Source organism: Leopardus geoffroyi, chromosome A2, assembly GCF_018350155.1.
Source record: "Leopardus geoffroyi isolate Oge1 chromosome A2, O.geoffroyi_Oge1_pat1.0, whole genome shotgun sequence".
Taxonomy (NCBI): domain Eukaryota; kingdom Metazoa; phylum Chordata; class Mammalia; order Carnivora; family Felidae; genus Leopardus; species Leopardus geoffroyi.
The window spans coordinates 9,048,154-9,064,672 of NC_059331.1; the positions used below are offsets into that span (position 1 = coordinate 9,048,154).

General features: G+C 58.0%; 2 protein-coding genes across 5 annotated transcripts; both read left to right on the forward strand.

Moving 5' to 3' along the window:
* Positions 1-575: 575 nt before the first annotated feature.
* GET3 (guided entry of tail-anchored proteins factor 3, ATPase) lies at positions 576-7,369 on the forward strand. Its single transcript, XM_045492076.1, has 7 exons — positions 576-760; positions 1,601-1,748; positions 5,319-5,467; positions 5,555-5,705; positions 6,216-6,323; positions 6,413-6,610; positions 7,019-7,369. Exons 1-7 carry the CDS (start codon positions 600-602, stop codon positions 7,148-7,150), a joined length of 1,047 nt encoding a protein of 348 aa, XP_045348032.1. The 5' UTR covers positions 576-599; the 3' UTR covers positions 7,151-7,369.
* Positions 7,370-10,206: 2,837 nt separating this feature from the next.
* Positions 10,207-15,671, forward strand: BEST2 (bestrophin 2). Of its 4 annotated transcripts, none has more exons than XM_045492089.1 (10): positions 10,210-10,854; positions 11,167-11,416; positions 11,535-11,629; positions 12,366-12,599; positions 12,715-12,869; positions 13,441-13,518; positions 13,694-13,846; positions 13,941-14,021; positions 14,214-14,368; positions 14,848-15,671. In XM_045492089.1, the coding sequence occupies exons 2-10, from the start codon at positions 11,265-11,267 to the stop codon at positions 15,260-15,262; spliced, it is 1,518 nt and encodes a 505-aa protein (XP_045348045.1). In that variant the 5' UTR covers positions 10,210-10,854; positions 11,167-11,264; the 3' UTR covers positions 15,263-15,671. The 4 variants fall into 4 exon arrangements, with proteins under 4 accessions (XP_045348047.1, XP_045348045.1, XP_045348046.1 ...); XM_045492090.1 differs by having other exon boundaries at positions 10,210-10,389; XM_045492092.1 differs by lacking the exon at positions 10,210-10,854 and adding an exon at positions 11,770-11,812 and having other exon boundaries at positions 11,324-11,416.
* Positions 15,672-16,519: the final 848 nt, after the last annotated feature.

A 16,519-nucleotide genomic window follows, 5' to 3' on the forward strand; every position in this document is an offset into this window, starting at 1 on the left:
TTTGCAGTCCAGGAACCTGTCTTCAGCCAACTAATTGGTTCGTCTGTGATTGGTTTGCGTCAAGAGCCAGGTGGCTCACAGCCAATTGGATAACAGAGGAGACGAACCTGAGGAGATATCGGGAACCAATTTGGAGAATAGGGAAAATGATCGACAGGGAGTTGAACCTATGGAGTCAGGCCAGGGCGGACCTCAGCTCTAACTTCTTGGAGAGGGCCTGGACTGGGTGTTTGGCTGGTTGCTAAGGAGAGGTTGGCGGCTACCGGGACGAGAAAATGATTGGTGAAAGTGAGAAAAAAACTGTAGCCAATGAAAGGAGAGCTAGGAGACCTGAGGTCCAATCAGTGAAGGGGAGTAGTCTGAAAAGTACCAATAGGTCAACTCGGCAGGGGGAGTCTTTGAAGAAACATAGACAAAAGGACGACAAAGTGAACCCTAGAAGCGGAAGACAATAGAAATATAGCTTCTATTATCTTCTAAAAGTCAGGCCATGAGGAAATTAATCCAGGCTCCTCGACTTGATGGGTATGTGCTAGGAAATTTCCCCTGTAGGTGCTTTTCATGGTGCGCTCCGCTTGATCACGTGAGCCCGTTCCAAGATGGCGGCAGGGGTGGCCGGGTGGGGGGTTGAGGCAGAGGAGTTCGAGGATGCGCCTGATGTGGAGCCGCTGGAGCCCACGCTTAGCAACATCATCGAACAGCGCAGCCTTAAGTGGATCTTCGTCGGGGGCAAGGGTGGCGTTGGCAAGACCACCTGCAGGTAAGGAAACTCCGGCGGGAGGTAGAGAAGACGGGTGGGATGTACCACTGGGCGAAGGGGAGGCTCGGGACTGGCTCTTCCACCCCAAGCGGGCAAGGGGGCTGGGCCGTCGTGTTCCTGATTGTCAAATTCCAGAAGTTACCTGGGGGCAAATTGAAGATACTGCCGAATGCCGGCCTGGAACCCCCTGAGTTGGACCCTCCCCGTTGGGGTTCAAGGGCAGAACTGCATTGAACGCAGCGCACGGGAGCCAGGAGACTACTTAGGTGTCTTAATCAGCTGGAATGTACCAGAGTGAACTCAAAGTAGGGGGAGGGGCATCGGGGCGGACTATCCTAGCAGGGTGAACCTTGCCATTCCAAGGCCACGTGGGGGTAGAGGTGGTAGGCGGGAGGGGTCACGTGATTAGACTATCCCCGTCTGCTGGGAGGAGGGGGAGGGTCCCTGGGGCAAATTATCCTGAAGAAGTGGACTGAACCATCCTGAGTTTAGCGGGTAATGCAAGGGACCCCTTAGCTTAGTGTTTAGGGAGGGGGCACGGGGTCAATTTAGGCTAGCTGGACCGTGCCACTCCATACCAACAAAGAAGAAGCAGGCAGCAGGCCAGACCGACTCAGACAGCTGAACCTCACTACTGTAGCCACCCAGAGGGGTCAGTGGGTGAAGTTTGAGAGGGTCCCTCAACAGGAATTAAGGCTTGATTCTTCAGCTACCCATATTCCTCTCTCAAGGTCCCTGCTGATCAGGGTCCCCTGCCCCTGGGGCCTATATAACCCTTTGCAGACCTAGGGAGCAGAGGCTGACCCCTCACTCCCTGCCTTTTGACCTTTCGTCGGCCAGCTGCAGCTTAGCGGTCCAGCTATCCAAGGGGAGGGAGAGTGTTCTGATCATCTCCACCGACCCAGCCCACAACATCTCCGATGCATTTGACCAGAAGTTCTCCAAGGTGCCTACCAAGGTCAAAGGCTATGACAACCTCTTCGCCATGGTGAGTGAAGCTGGGCTCAACTCCCCACTCTGGCAAAGGCCCTTCAGCCCCTCTCTGTGAACACCCACCATCGGCTACCTTGTCCTGCCCATTCTGCATCATGTCTCCAATTTCACCCATTAACATACCCGCAAGAGAATGAGTGAGGAATGTTTGCAGAGCAGAAAGGAGGCCAGAGTGACCAGAGTTTAGTGAACAAGGGGAGGGGAAGAAATGTCAGGTCAATCACAGACACGTGGCATAGAATCTTACCAGCCACTGGGAGCAGTTATGTTTGATTCCAAGTTTAAATGGGAAGCTATTTGTTTTAAGCAGGGCAATGTCATGGCCAAATTCATTTTTCTTTTTCTTTTTTTTATAAGTTTTTTAATGTTTATTCATTTTTTTTTTTATTTTTTTTTCAACGTTTATTTATTTTTGGGACAGAGAGAGACAGAGCATGAACAGGGGAGGGTCAGAGAGAGAGGGAGACACAGAATCGGAAACAGGCTCCAGGCTCTGAGCCATCAGCCCAGAGCCTGACGTGGGGCTCGAACTCACGGACCGCGAGATCGTGACCTGGCTGAAGTCGGACGCTTAACCGACTGCGCCACCCAGGCGCCCCTGTTTATTCATTTTTGAGAGAAACAGAGCACGAATGGGGGAGGGTCTGAGACACACACACACACACACACACACACACGCAGAATCCGAAGCAGACTCCAGGCTCTGAGCTGTAAGCACAGAGCCAGATGCCGGACCTGAACCCACCAACTGTGAGATCATGACCTGAACCGAAGTCGGTTGCTTAACTGACTGAGCCACCCAGGCGCCCCTCCAGAGTCATTTTTCGAAAAGCTTCCTGTGGCTGCCGTGCCGAGAATGGATCGTAAGTTAAGGATGGAAGCAAGGAAACTAACAAGGAGAGTGGGCCAGTGATCAGGCTAGAGATGATGGCAGCCTAGACTCAGGGGCAGAATATTGGGTGAAGTGGTCACATTTGAAATGTGTTTTGGAGGTAATGCACTGCAAGTCCTTGGTTGTAATAGATGGGGAAAGAAGTGAATTAAGTACATCTCTTAGTGGCTGCCTGGGCAGCTGGGATGGTGGCAGCCAGGAGAGAAACGGGTTTTGAAGGGACAAGTCAGGAATTCCATTTTGGCTACAGTGAATCCAAGGCATCCGGGACATCCAAGTGGAGACGTCGGGGCAGTGGCTTTGTTATCTGTGTTTTGTGAGCTTGGAAGAGGTGGGTGTGGATTTGGGAGTCATTGTCCCAAGGATGGTATTCAAAGCGGTGTGAGTAGAGGAGAATGAGAAAACAAACTGCCCAGAAGCCCGGAAACAAACTGAGGTCATGTCAGCATTTAGGGTCCAGGGGCAGGGAGAGCGAGGGGGGAACAGTGAGGGAGGCCAGGAAGGAGCCATGGATGAAGTGGGAGGAAAGCCAGGGATTGTGAGCTCCTGAATCCAGGAGGACAAAGGGACCCGAGGCAGGAAGGAGTTGTGGGCTCCAGCAGGCATATTAAGTTTTAGAGAGACCAGTCTGGGAGTGAGGGCAAGAGCCTGCCCAGAGTGGCTGAGCTGAGGAGGTGGGGACAACGATCAGCCACGATGGGGGCTGAGAAAGGGGGCCATTGCCGGAGGGAGACAGGGTGAGGGGTGTTAAGGAGGCTTTTTTTTTTTTTTTTTTTTTTTTTTTTTGAGGGAGTGCTAGAGCAAGTTTGTTGGCTGATGCAAATGCTCTAACAGGGAGGGAGCAAGGATGCTGGCCAAGGATGGTCCTCAGGCAGGTGGGCGGCTGTGAGCCCCATTCAGCTCACAGACCCAGGACGTAGAGGCAAGGCGTGGGGAGCCTGGGGAGAGAGGAGGGTGTTGGCAGCCAGTGGCTTCTTTTTCTTTTGTTTTGTTTTTTCCCCATTTTTTTCATTTTTTGAGAAAGAGACAGAGTGCGAGCAGGGGAGGAGCAGAGAGAGAGGGAGATACAGAATCCGAAGCAGGCTCCAGGCTCCGAGCTGTCAGCACAGAGCCCAATGTGGGGCTTGAACTCACAAACCACGAGATCATGACCTGAGCCGAAGTCGGAAGCTTAACCGACTGAGCCACCCAGATGCTCCAGTGGCTTCTTTTCCTAATCAGGCACAGCACTGGTCTTGGCAGAGAGCCAGGGGTGAATGGGATGGACGAGGTTTGAGGAGAAAGAAACTCTTGAGGGTTTGTCTGGCTTGAGTGCCTTTTGGAGATTCGTGCTCAGGAATGGGGAGCAAGGTGGGAGTCATTCGTCAAGTGTATTTCCTCAATGTTCACCTCCGTGCAGCCATATCAGAGAGCTGGGAATGACCAGAGTGGGGATGTTGCCAGCGACAGAGGAAAAGGGAATGTTTGCAGAGACACTCTGTGGAGTCGGGCTGGATAAGAATGCTAGCCATGAGGGGCGCCTGGGTGGCTCAGTCGGTTGGGCGTTCGACTCCGGCTCAGGTCATGATCTCACAGTTCATGGGTTCGAGCCCCGCACCGGGCTCCATACTGATTGCTCGGAGCCTGGAGCCTGCTTCGGATTCTGTGTCTCCCTCTCTCTCTGCCCCTCCCATGCTTGTGCTCTATCTCTCTCTGTCTCTCGATAATGAATAAACGTTAAAAACAAAAAACAAAAAACTTTTTTTAAATAAATAAAAGAACGCTAGCCGTGAGGGACACTGACAGTGAACAAGCAGGCAGTGGTGTGGGGACAAGGTGGCCTAAAGAGGTTTAAGTAACTGAGGTAGGAGGCAAGGGGGCCCAGGTCAGAGAGTCAGGTGCGGGAGCTTAGAGGTGGCCATTTACTAGCAATCGCTCGGTAATGGTGTGTCTGTAGCAGGTGATGGGTGGACAAGCTCCCTGCATGGAAATGACCTTTGAGGCCAGCGAGTTGGGGGCTTCACCGTGGGCCCTGTGAAGTCACGAAGTGGTGACATGGGAGGAGGGTGGAGAGGGGGGCTCTGAATCCAGGGCAGACCGGAGACCCCAGGGACAGTCGTCCCTTCGTGGATCCCACATCCGTGTTGAGGCCCTACTGTGTGCCAGACACTTCCAGAAGGTGCTGGGACATAGCAGTAAACAAGACAGAAAACTCCCTCTCTTCGTGGTGCTGACGTTCTGGTTGGGGAGGCAGGTGGTAAACGTGACGAGTAAGCCACGTCGGGAAGGGCTAGGTGTGGAGGAGAAATGAAGGCAGGACAGGGGGAGCTGAGGCCTCATTATTGGATGGGATGGTCAGGGAGAGCTCGTGTTCGAGGAACGATCTGGAGGAGGTCGGGGCCCTAGTTGGGGACCAGCCGGCGCAAGGGCCCAGCCGTGGGCTTTGACGTCCCTCTGGGGGGCCAATCACAGTTTGCAGTTTTCCATATGTTGGTGAAATAGTTTGACCATTTGTGTGACCTCACAAGCCCTGCACTGGCCTGGGGCAGGGCTGTGGCACCTCAGGGGTGTCCCCAGCCGTGACCTGATGAAGGGATGTATTCGGGGCCTCCGTGGGCTCTCTCTGGCCTGGCGCCTGGGTCAAAGGCCTGGCAGCGGCAGTGGCAGCCTGAGTCTTGACCCCTCGGCCTTCAGGAGATCGACCCCAGCCTTGGCGTGGCTGAACTGCCCGACGAGTTCTTCGAGGAGGACAACATGCTAAGCATGGGCAAGAAGATGATGCAGGAGGCCATGAGCGCCTTCCCTGGCATTGACGAGGCCATGAGCTACGCAGAGGTCATGAGGTCAGGCCCTGCCAGCAGGGGCGGGGCAGGGGGAGGGGGGGCTGGGGTAGAAGAGGGCAAACAGGCCTGACCCTCATCTCCCCGCAGGCTGGTGAAGGGCATGAACTTCTCGGTGGTGGTGTTCGACACGGCTCCCACAGGCCACACGCTTAGGCTGCTCAACTTCCCCACCATCGTGGAGCGGGGCCTGGGCCGCCTCATGCAGATCAAGAACCAGATCAGCCCCTTCATCTCACAGGCAGGCAGGGCCCCGGGGCGTCCGGGCACCCCCTGTGTCAGAGCGTGCACAGGAGCAGTAACAGAAGCCTTTCCCACCCACGGCCTCTCAGTCCGCATTTCCCAGCGGAAGGGATGGACCTTCGCAGTGGGTGGGCGGCCTGTCCCCCTGCCCCATAGGAGTCACGTCTTGCCCCACCCACTGAGTACTCCAGACAGAGTTTGAAAACATGTATTCCAGAGCCCGGCGGCCCAGGCTCAAATGCTCTACACTCTGATGCGACACGGCCGTGTGACCTCAAGCAAGTCAGTTCGCTTCTCTGGGCCTCACCTTCCTTGTCCTGGCCACGGTCCCCCAGAAACAGCGGAGCTGGGTTGACGCCCCCCCCCCCGCCCCGCCCCGTGGTCTGCTCAAGGCCCCTTAATGCTGAGAGGTGTCAGAAATTGTCCCCCTGGTGGTTTCTGAGTCCCCAGCTCAGGTGCCGGAAATGTGCCCCAGGTAAGCCGTGAGCCTCCCACGTCTTCCCCACAGATGTGCAACATGCTGGGCCTAGGGGACATGAACGCGGACCAGCTGGCCTCCAAGCTGGAGGAGACGCTGCCCGTCATCCGCTCCGTCAGTGAGCAGTTCAAGGACCCTGTGAGTCCCGGTCCGGGCTGGCGGTGAGAGGCTTGGGATGGGGACAGGGCCCAAACCTGCCCCTCACTGTCCACTCTCACACCTCGCAGGAGCAGACAACCTTCATCTGCGTGTGCATTGCCGAGTTCCTGTCCCTGTACGAGACGGAGCGACTGATTCAGGAGCTGGCCAAATGCAAGATTGACACCCACAACATCATCGTCAACCAGCTCGTCTTCCCTGACCCCGAGAAGCCCTGCAAGATGTGTGAGGCCCGCCATAAGATTCAGGCCAAGTACCTGGACCAGGTGTGCATGCCCGACTGCCTGCCCAGCCCTCACACCTTTGACCCTGGAAGTTGGGGCCTGGCCCAGCCCAAGCAAGGCACCACCCATCTTCTACTGCGTCCCCTGACCTTTTGCTCCATCCCGTCTTCTGACCCTCTGCCCCAGCCTCCTGCTCTGCACCCTAATTCTGGCTCTCAAGGACTATAGCTGGCCTGACCTGGGGACCTCTGACCCCGGGGAGGGGGAGGTCCAGCCCAGTGATCTCTGACCTCACTGGTCTCACTCCCACCTATCACCCTGTGAAGCCCCTGCCCCACATTCTCCCCCAATCCTGGGCGGTCCCCAGTCCGACCCCTCCCACTGACCCACATTCTGTCCCTGCCCCACGGCCCTCTGACCACTGCCATCTGCCCTATGCCTTGGCCACAGATGGAGGATCTGTATGAAGACTTCCACATTGTGAAGCTGCCGCTGCTGCCCCACGAGGTGCGGGGGGCGGACAAGGTCAACACCTTCTCTGCCCTCCTCTTGGAGCCCTACAAGCCCCCCAGTGCCCAGTAGCACTGCCGCCAGCCCCAGTCGCTGCCATTTCACACCCACCCTCCACCCACCCCCGCCCCCGGGGCAGAATTTGCACAAAGTCCCCCATAGTATAGGGGGAGTCATTTGGGGGGTGGGAGGCGGGGAGGAGGTGTGTTCCCCCTGGTGGGGCTGGGGGGGCTGTAGCTGCCCCCCACCTCTCCCTGCCTCTCGCCCCTCAATAAAATGATCTTAAATCACTGTGGATGTTGATGTAGAGGGATTGGGGGTCGACAGCTTTATGTACAGTTGCACAGGTTGTACACTGCACAAAAATGGCACCTCTAGAGGAACCCAGTCACAACAGAGATCTGATAGAGATGTATGTTTATGGTGGCCATTTTGGAAGGAGGGTATCTTCGGCAAGGGGGTGTCCTCTTCTAACTCTATGGATAGCGGTGTCCCTGCTGGGGCTCTAAAACCTGTAAGAGAAGAGGAGCATCTGCCTACTTCCTTTGAGGTTCAGAGCGTGGGAACGGGGAGGCCCCTTCGCCAGCCCCAGGCTGGTGGGGAGCGGATTAGGCCGGCACGGGCCCAGCACTGCCTGCTGTTTGGTTTGGGAATTAGTGGGCGCCCTGGGCAGAGGCTAGGCCTGCCAGACTGAGGATTAACAGTCTCCACCCCCCAACTGCTGCTCCCTCTGCCACCGAGGCTGCACAGAGCTGCAACAGGGGAGCTAATTAGGGGACGGGATGGCAGAGGACTCAGGCCAGGTGAGCCCCTGAAGTCCTGTGTGTCTCGAGAGCAGCCTGGCTGAGTTATAGGTAACATGCTTCCTGCAGTTTGAGCTCCTTATCCCTAAAACGGAGACATAAAGGGTGGCCGTTCAGGGTCACGGCAGAATTCACCAGACCCTGGGAGGGTTCTCACAACAGCTTGGAAGGCAGTTAGCGGGGTCCCTTACATCCTTTCGTGCTCCCTCTGCCACTGCCTGGACAGCCGATGTCCTCCCCAGTTGACAGACCCAAGACTGGTTGTGATGCTGACCATTTATTTGTAAGTTCCAAGCCAGAGCTGGTTAGAGGGGACAGAAAGGGGGTGCTTGAGGACATGGATGAGTCAGGAAGTGGTGTTTAGACTGCACACCCAGACCATGGGTGAGCCAGGGTGTTTGTGTAAGGGAAACCCAGTCACAAGCCTAGACGTGTCCCCCCTACACTATTCCACTGGGTGTGTGCCGGCAGGTGTGGACAGGTTCTGGTGGCCTTTGTAAACAAACACGGTGGTGCAGCCTGCGACAGAGACCCCAGGCTCCAAGTCAAACTGCCTGAGTTCAAATATCAGCCATGCCACGAACGAGCATGTGTCCTCTGAGCCTCAGTTTCCCTATCCGGGTGTAGAAACACCAAAAGCACCAATTTCATAGTCCTGCTTGTAAGGACTCCATGAGACGAAGTAGGTAACGTCTTTGCAACAGCACCAGGCACGTAGCCGCCAGGGAGTGTTTGTTATTCTTTGCTGTTACAAGTATTAAGCATGTGAGCTAGCCTGGGCAACCTGCCCCGGATCCAGCGGGGGTCCAGCAGTCAGAAGTGTGTGGAGACACGTGTGAGCTGGGAGTGGGGGGATGAGCACAGGTTGGGGGCTAGCTGTAGTGTGGGTGAGGATGCATCCTAGGAAGTGGGGGCCTCTGGTCAGGAACCAACCGTCAACTTGAAGCCCGTACCTTCCCCAGACCCTGAAGCTGGCAACACCACCCCCTCGCCCCCTTTTATAGGCTGTCCGGCAGCTGGATGGCGGAGATTTGGGTCTGAGGGTGACCAGCCCGGGCCAGTTCCTAATTACCTGGGGCAGGGCAGACATCTGCCAGTCTGGGAACACAGTGTCCCGGCTGGCAAGGCTTCAGGGCGGGGCTGCAACGGGCCATCCGCACTCCTAGGGCACATGGTGAATTTGAGGGCCTTCAAGGGTGCCCCTCGGGGTAGGAAGCCTTCCACGCTGGGCTGCGTGTTTGATGTTGGGGATAAGGGCTATTTGTGTCAGGCTGGGAGTACCCCCTTCGTAGATGTCTGTGAAGGCGGAACATCTGTCTGCGTCTGTGCAACATTCGGGGACAAGGTTTTGCATCCCTAAGCTTGTGTGTTCATGGCAATACTGAGAGTATCTGAGACCTGGGGTGTGTGTATGGGTGGGGATGCTTACACAATACATCGAGGGAGCACTGGGGAGAGAGTGTCCTATGCACCGATGTGCAAATGTAGATGAATTTCACGGCGGGGGTGGGAGGGATGGGGGGGAGGGGGTTATGGGCCTGACCCCAGCGGGATAGAAGGGTCTGTGGGACTGTTGGAGAGGGGTCTCTGTTGTATGGGTGTGTTTAGGACCCTGTTCTGACCCAGGACTATGTCCCACTATGTTGAGGGCAGGTGTTCCTGTATCTGGCGTGTGAACACGGGTCTGTCTTGGCGCAGGAGAGACCGGAAGTAAATGTGTGCTACCTTCTGTGTGTGTGTGATTGTGTGTTTGTGAAGGCATTGTGGGGTGTCTGCTTAGCGGTTGTGTGACCTTGCATGTGTCTCTGTTACATGGCGGGGTGGGGGTGGGGGGATCAGGAGGGAATGCAGGGTCCCAGGTCCCCGCCCATGTGCTCCTGAGTGGCTGTTTGGAGTACCATGTGGGTACCTGAGAGCTGACAGCCGGCTGGGTTAGGGCCCATCTGCCTATATTTGAGTGTTGGGCACGGGTGGAGCTAAGTGTCTTGCCTGACTTTGTAAGTCTTTGTGATAATGTGTACTGACAGCCCTCTGGCTTACCGTGGTCGTGGGAGGCTGTGTTAAACTAAACTCGGGTCTGAGTCTATGGTGTGTGTTTCTATATGCATCTTTGTGACGGTGTGTGATTACAAGTGACTGTGGGATGACACAGCCTCACTGAGCAGTGTGTGTGTGTCTCTCTCTGGAACTGGGAAGGAGACAGGCCCTGCCCCCTCCCCCAGCTTAGGTCCAAGATCCCTTGGACCTGCCAGTGACTGACTGGGAGAGAGACAGGGAGGAGCAAGGGAGGACAGGGCGGATTGCTCCCCCCTGCCCCAGGTCACAAACTGGCTCCGCTTCTCCAAACAAAGTTCTGAGGCTGCAGCCAAGGGGGGGCGGGTCAGGGAGGGGCTGCCCACGCCCACTCCCCAGCCCCCTCTCCCCAGGGTCTGGCCTCAGCCCCACCTAACGCTGAAGCCTTCCGCCCAGTCTGTCCCTGGCCCCGTTTGTCCCTGCACCCACCACCAGGTGAGAAGGGCGGAGGCCTGGGGGAGCAGAGGACCCTGAGGACAGATGGGTCTCCACTGGCCTCCTCGGGGTGGGGAGTTGAGGGCTCGGAAGGCTGGAGGGGCATGGACAGATGAAAGGTCCAGGTGGGTCCAGAAGAGGGGTGCAGGGGCAGAGCCAGGGCAATTAAGTGGGGAGTGGATAGGCTGGGGGAGCTGTGCAGGGGAGAGACCAGCCTGAGGCAGAGGGCCTAGGGGGACAGGACCTGGGATCCTGCTGGAGGCTGGAGGCTCGGGCTTCCAAGGGCTTCAAAAGGGAGTGCGAGTGTGGAAGATGGGCTGAGACCGGGGGCTGTAGAAGCGTGGAGAGGCGGCAGAGGTGGGACCTGAGGGAGGAGGTCCAGGCTGCCCAAGAGCTGGAGTCCTAAGACTCTAGAAATTGAGGTGCCGGAGGCTCGGAGTGGGGAAGGCTGTAGACGGAGCTCAGGTAAGGGATACGGGATCGCACAGAGGGTTGCTGAGGCTGCGCGGTGGACCCAGGGGTCTTGGGGGTGGAGGATGGAGGGAGAGGGCCCCTGAGGAGTAGACGCAAGGCTCTGGGACCAGTGGTCCCGGGAAGAGAGTCTGCGAGAAGGGGCTTGGGGATGACTGAGGGCTAGGGCAGGTCTGAGCAGGCCTGGGAAGAGCCCAGAAACCTGGACGAGGGACGCAACCCTTGAGGGAGGAGGAGGAGGCTGGGGTGCCTGTAAGAGGGGACGCCAAACTGAGCCAGCCGGCACCTCTCTGCCCCTGCCCGCAGCCCCCCGGCCCCCTCCTGGGGCCCCGTTCCTCCGCCCACAGCCTGGGGTCGGGTCCGGCCCCCCCTCTCCTCCCGCGCGCGACCGGCCTGGCGCCGCAATGACCGTCACGTACACCGCCCGCGTGGCGAACGCGCGCTTCGGCGGCTTCTCGAAGTTGTTGCTGCTGTGGCGCGGGAGCATCTACAAACTTCTGTGGCGCGAGCTGCTCTGTTTCCTCGGGCTCTACATGGCGCTGAGTGCCGCCTATCGGTGAGGTGGTCCTGGGGTGGGGGGGGGGGGGTGTGCCAGCCAGAGGGGACTAGGGAGGGGCCTTGGGTGGTCCCCGGAGGGAGGCTCGCCTGTGACCCCGTGCCCCCCTCCCTCGCAGCTTCGTGCTGACTGAAGAGCAGAAGCGCTACTTCGAGAAGCTCGTCATTTACTGTGACCAGTATGCCAGTCTCATCCCGGTCTCTTTCGTGCTGGGTGCGTTCGCTCCTGAGTTCCCCATTCCCCTAATACTGAGAAACCCATTCCCAGGCCTTTGGGAGACCCCCCCCCTTCCTATTCCTCTGGGGCCCCCTCTAACCCTTCAAACCTCCCCATTTCTGCATCTTTCATGCCAGGTGTGGCCCCAATTCCAGAGACCTTGGATGTCACCTGGTCACAGTAAGCCATTAGAGTTCCGTGTCACCCATAGGCTTATCCCTGGTCATCTCAGGGTCTCCCACCTGTGTCTGCATGAGACTACTAGTGGCTCCCTACATGTCCTGGGCCCTAGGGACCCCCCCCCCACACACACACACACAGTGACCCCATATGACTCCATCCTTTCAAGTCCAGCCTGGAGGACATTCCTCTGACAAGTCAGTAACTTAACGTGGCCCCAGCCTCCCGTTTTCAGGTCCCCATGCTCCCAACCAAGTGGCTCCCTGTGGCCAGAGCGACGACCTATGTGCCCCTGACAGAGGCATGTGTCCCCACCTCCATACTGAGATCCCAGTCCCATGTCCCAGGTGACAATCAAGTGGCCGGGAGGACCCAGCCTGCTCCAGACCCTCTAAACTCAGGGCTAGACCCCCGAGTTCCCAACCCAGGTGGCCCCTCAAGGTCTGGGTGATGAGCCTTCCTGGTGTCTCTGATGCAGACCCCCTATCATCCCTCTTCCCACGACCCGGCTCGAGTATCCCCACTGAGCCCCCCATTCCCGGCTGTCCCGCAGGTTTCTATGTGACGCTGGTGGTGCACCGCTGGTGGAACCAGTACCTATGCATGCCGCTGCCCGACGCGCTCATGTGCGTGGTGGCAGGCACAGTGCACGGCCGCGACGAGCGAGGCCGCCTCTACCGGCGCACGCTCATGCGCTACGCCGGGCTCTCAGCCGTGCTTATCCTGCGCTCGGTCAGCACCGCGGTCTTCAAGCGCTTCCCCACCATAGACCACGTGGTGGAGGCGGGTGAGGCTCCTGCCTGAAGCGGGGGCGGGGCGGGCCGGGGGCGGGGCCAGGACGGGAGGCGGGGCGAGTAACCCCGGACTCCACCCCCCCCACCCCCCCCACCCCCCCGCTCCAGGGTTTATGACCCGCGAGGAGCGCAAGAAGTTCGAGAACTTGAACTCGTCCTACAACAAGTACTGGGTGCCCTGCGTCTGGTTCTCCAACCTGGCTGCGCAGGCCCGGCGCGAGGGCCGCATCCGTGACAACAGCGCCCTTAAACTGCTGCTGGAGGTGGGCCCGCCGGGAGGTCACTCATAGAAACTTCCAGGGAAATTGTACCTCCCTGGAATTGTGTCAGATGCCGACCTGCCACGCACCACCCGTGAGGCAGATTCCCAACACCCTTACCAAGCAGCCCCCAGGTGCACACTTATCTCTAGGGGGCCGAATCCTAGGCACATAGTGCCCCCTACCCCAGATGTACCCTCACCACTAAATGTCTGTCCCTGGAGGGACGCCTGGGTGGCACAGTGGGTTAATCGTGGACTCGTGATTTCCGCTCAGGTCACGATCTCACAGTTTGTGAGTCTGAGCCCCACGTCGGGCTCTGTGCTGAGAGCGTGGAGCCTGCTTGGCATTCTCTCTCCCCCCCCCTCCCCGCCCCTCCCCTGCTTGCATTCTCCGTCTCTCAAAATAAATAAACTTCAAGAAAGAAAAAAAGCCTCACAAAAAAGCTACAAATTTAAATGTTCCCCCTGCAGACCTGAAGCCCCCACCCACATGCCACCAGGTAGTACCCACACCTGATCCCCAAGTGTGAGCTCACAATTCAGGCCCTCTCACGACTTGTATCTGCACCCAGGAGCTGACTGTGTTTCGGGGCAAGTGTGGGATGCTCTTTCACTACGACTGGATCAGCGTACCCCTTGTCTATACCCAGGTAACCCCACCGTGACTCCGTTTAAATCTGGCATCAGAGGCCCTGACCCACTGGTCTCACGGCGAAACAGGACCAGCTAAGACCCCGTGTCAGTGATGTCCCACCCTAGTCCTGGTCTCTCCAAGCCCTCCTGAGACTGGGAGAACCCTGACCTGGTAACCCGCCCCGCCCCCAGGTGGTGACCATCGCTGTGTACAGCTACTTCCTGGCCTGCCTCATCGGTCGCCAGTTCCTGGACCCGGCTCAGGGCTACCAGGGTCACAACCTGGACCTGTGCGTCCCCATCTTCACCCTGCTACAGTTCTTCTTCTATGCCGGCTGGCTCAAGGTGGGGTGGGGTGGGGTGGCCCTGAGGGAGGGACTCCCAGGGTGGGACAGGCAGGGTTCTCAGGACTCTGCCTAGCTACCCCCTCCCCCTTCAGGTAGCCGAGCAGCTCATCAATCCTTTCGGTGAGGACGACGATGACTTTGAGACCAACTTTCTGATCGACCGCAACTTCCAGGTAAGACTCAGTTGCGTTCATCCTGAGTTCCCAAAGGAACCCTGGCCCCACCCTCGCCAAGATTTACCCCGGCCCGGACCCTGAACCGGCCTTCTTTCTTTGGTCACCACAGTCCTAACGCATCCTGGGGGCGGGGGAGAGGGGTCCACCCGGAGGTGTCCGCGCTTTGCCCCCGCATGTCGGCGCCCACAGGTGTCAATGCTGGCCGTGGACGAGATGTACGACGACCTGGCCATGCTGGAGAAGGATTTGTACTGGGACGCAGCCGAGGCTCGAGCCCCCTATACTGCAGCCACCGCGTTCCTGCTGCAACAGCCCTCCTTCCAGGGCTCCACCTTTGATATCACGTGAGCCAGCTGGACGGGTGGGGGGCCTCTTGGAGGCGGGGCCTATGGCTCTGCGGGGAGGATCTGATCGAAGGGGCTCTGGGATGCCAGGACAGGGGTAAAGGCTAAGCTTGGAGATTCGGGGCTAAGACCTAAAGTCTGTGAGGACTAGGATGGGGGCAGGAGGCAGGGAATTGGGTCAGGGTCTGGGACCCTGCCACTAATTGGGGGCCGAGCTAAGGGCTAAGGTCTATGAGGACTGGACTGGCGGCCAGAGGCTGGGCCAGAGACGCGGCAGTCACAACTGAGGCTTTAAGACCTAAATTCGAGCTTAGGCAAAGCCAGAGGCTAAAACCAGGCGCTCTGGTACAGGGCCGAGGTCTTTTGGGGATAAGTGCGACGAAGGGGTGGGTGGAGGCAGGAAGAGCAGCGTGCCCGCGTCTCAGCTTTGTCAGTGCAGGAGAGGAGCGAGGTGGCAACGCTGATCCACTGTTCGACAGGCTGGCCAAAGAGGACATGCAGTTCCAAAGGCTGGACGGCGTGGACGCGCCGCTGGGCGAGGCGCATGGTGACTTTTTGCAGCGCCTCCTGCCGGTAGGTGCGGGCATGGCCGCAGGAGGCCTGCTGGGCCGGCGCCTGTCCTTGCTGCGCCGCAAGAACAGCTGCGTGTCGGAAACGTCCACGGCCGCCAGCTGCGCGTGCGCAGGCGCCCCCGACGGCGCGGCCCCGGAATGCGGTTGCGGGGACCCGCTGCTCGACACCGGCTGGCGGGAGCCGGAGTCGGAGTTCCCCCCTGGCCCGGAACTGCCCATCCCCGGGCCCGCCGAGCCCTTCACCACTGTGCCTATGCCGGCGCCCCGGGACCGGCTCCACCCTGGCTGCCCAGCCCCATCGGCGAGGAGGAGGAGAGTCTAGCCTGAGATCCGCAGGCACTGGATCCCCAAGGACAGGGACACAAACCCCGACAGGGCACGCAGGCAGCAGTCTGGGTCTGCATAAGCCACATGTGGACTCCACCTATCCGACTTTGACGGGTTCCCGCTTCCTGCGCGCCAGTCTTCACCTCTGACCCTAGGTTTTGGAATGCCTCGTGTGGGCCAGGCACTGGGCCAGCTTATTTGAACAGTTCATCCTTCCCCCCAGTTCTGCTTCCCTCCCTCCCCTGCCTGAGAGGCCTGGATCAGCGTGCCCTGCCTTTATTCTTTCCTTAAAACGGAGATGTGAGTGCCTACCTCATGGAGTTATGGGGATGAAATGAAATGATGGCTTCAAAGTGTTGGTGCATAATAGGTGCTCAATAAAATGTTAGTGGTTTTTGACCAAACATTATTAGCCTGACTTTTCCTGCCAGGTATTAGGCTAAATAAGAGTTGAGAATTCTTCCAGATTCTTTGATCACCCCCTGCCCCCTGAAATGCTCCCATCAGTGTCCATGCCTTTACTCACTCATTAATGTACCAGGCAGTCCTAAGACCACAGCCTTCTCCTTGCCACTCCTGTTTTACGATTCCCCAGGCCACCTCTGCCCCAAGTCCCTGCATTCTCAGATATCCCTTCAGAACCCAGGTCTTAATTCAATCCTATGCTGATGACCCCTGAATTTAGAACTCCAGTCATGGGGCACCTGGGTGGCTCAATCGGTTGAGTGTCCAACTTCAGCTTAGGCCAGGATCTCATGGTTCGAGAGTTTGAGCCCGTATTGGGCTCTCTGCCGTCAGTGTGGAACCCACTTCTGATCCTGTGTTCCCCTCTCTCTCTGCCCCTTCCCCACTCATGCTCTCTCTTTCAAAAATAAACATTAAAAAAGAGCCCTCTTCAACTCTTTCTCTTACTCCCCCCACCCGTCAACCCAGCAGCAAATCCTATCAGCTCCGCCTTCCAACTGTATCCACAATCCAACCATTTCCCATTCTTCTAGGACCCCCTCCTTAGCCAGAGCCCCCAGCGTCACCCACCTACCCACCTGGACCACTGATCTCTCTGCCCTGGTCTCCCAGGTCTGGCCCTACCCCCCACCCCCCAGTCTGTTTCTTCCACAGCAGCCCGAGACCCTGTGAACACCTGAGTCACGTGATGTCCCTCCTTCCCTTAGGCTCCTCCATGGCTCCCATCTCCCTTAGAGTAAAAGCTAAAGTCCTCCCTGCCCTCACATCTTTTCCCTTTCCCTCATTC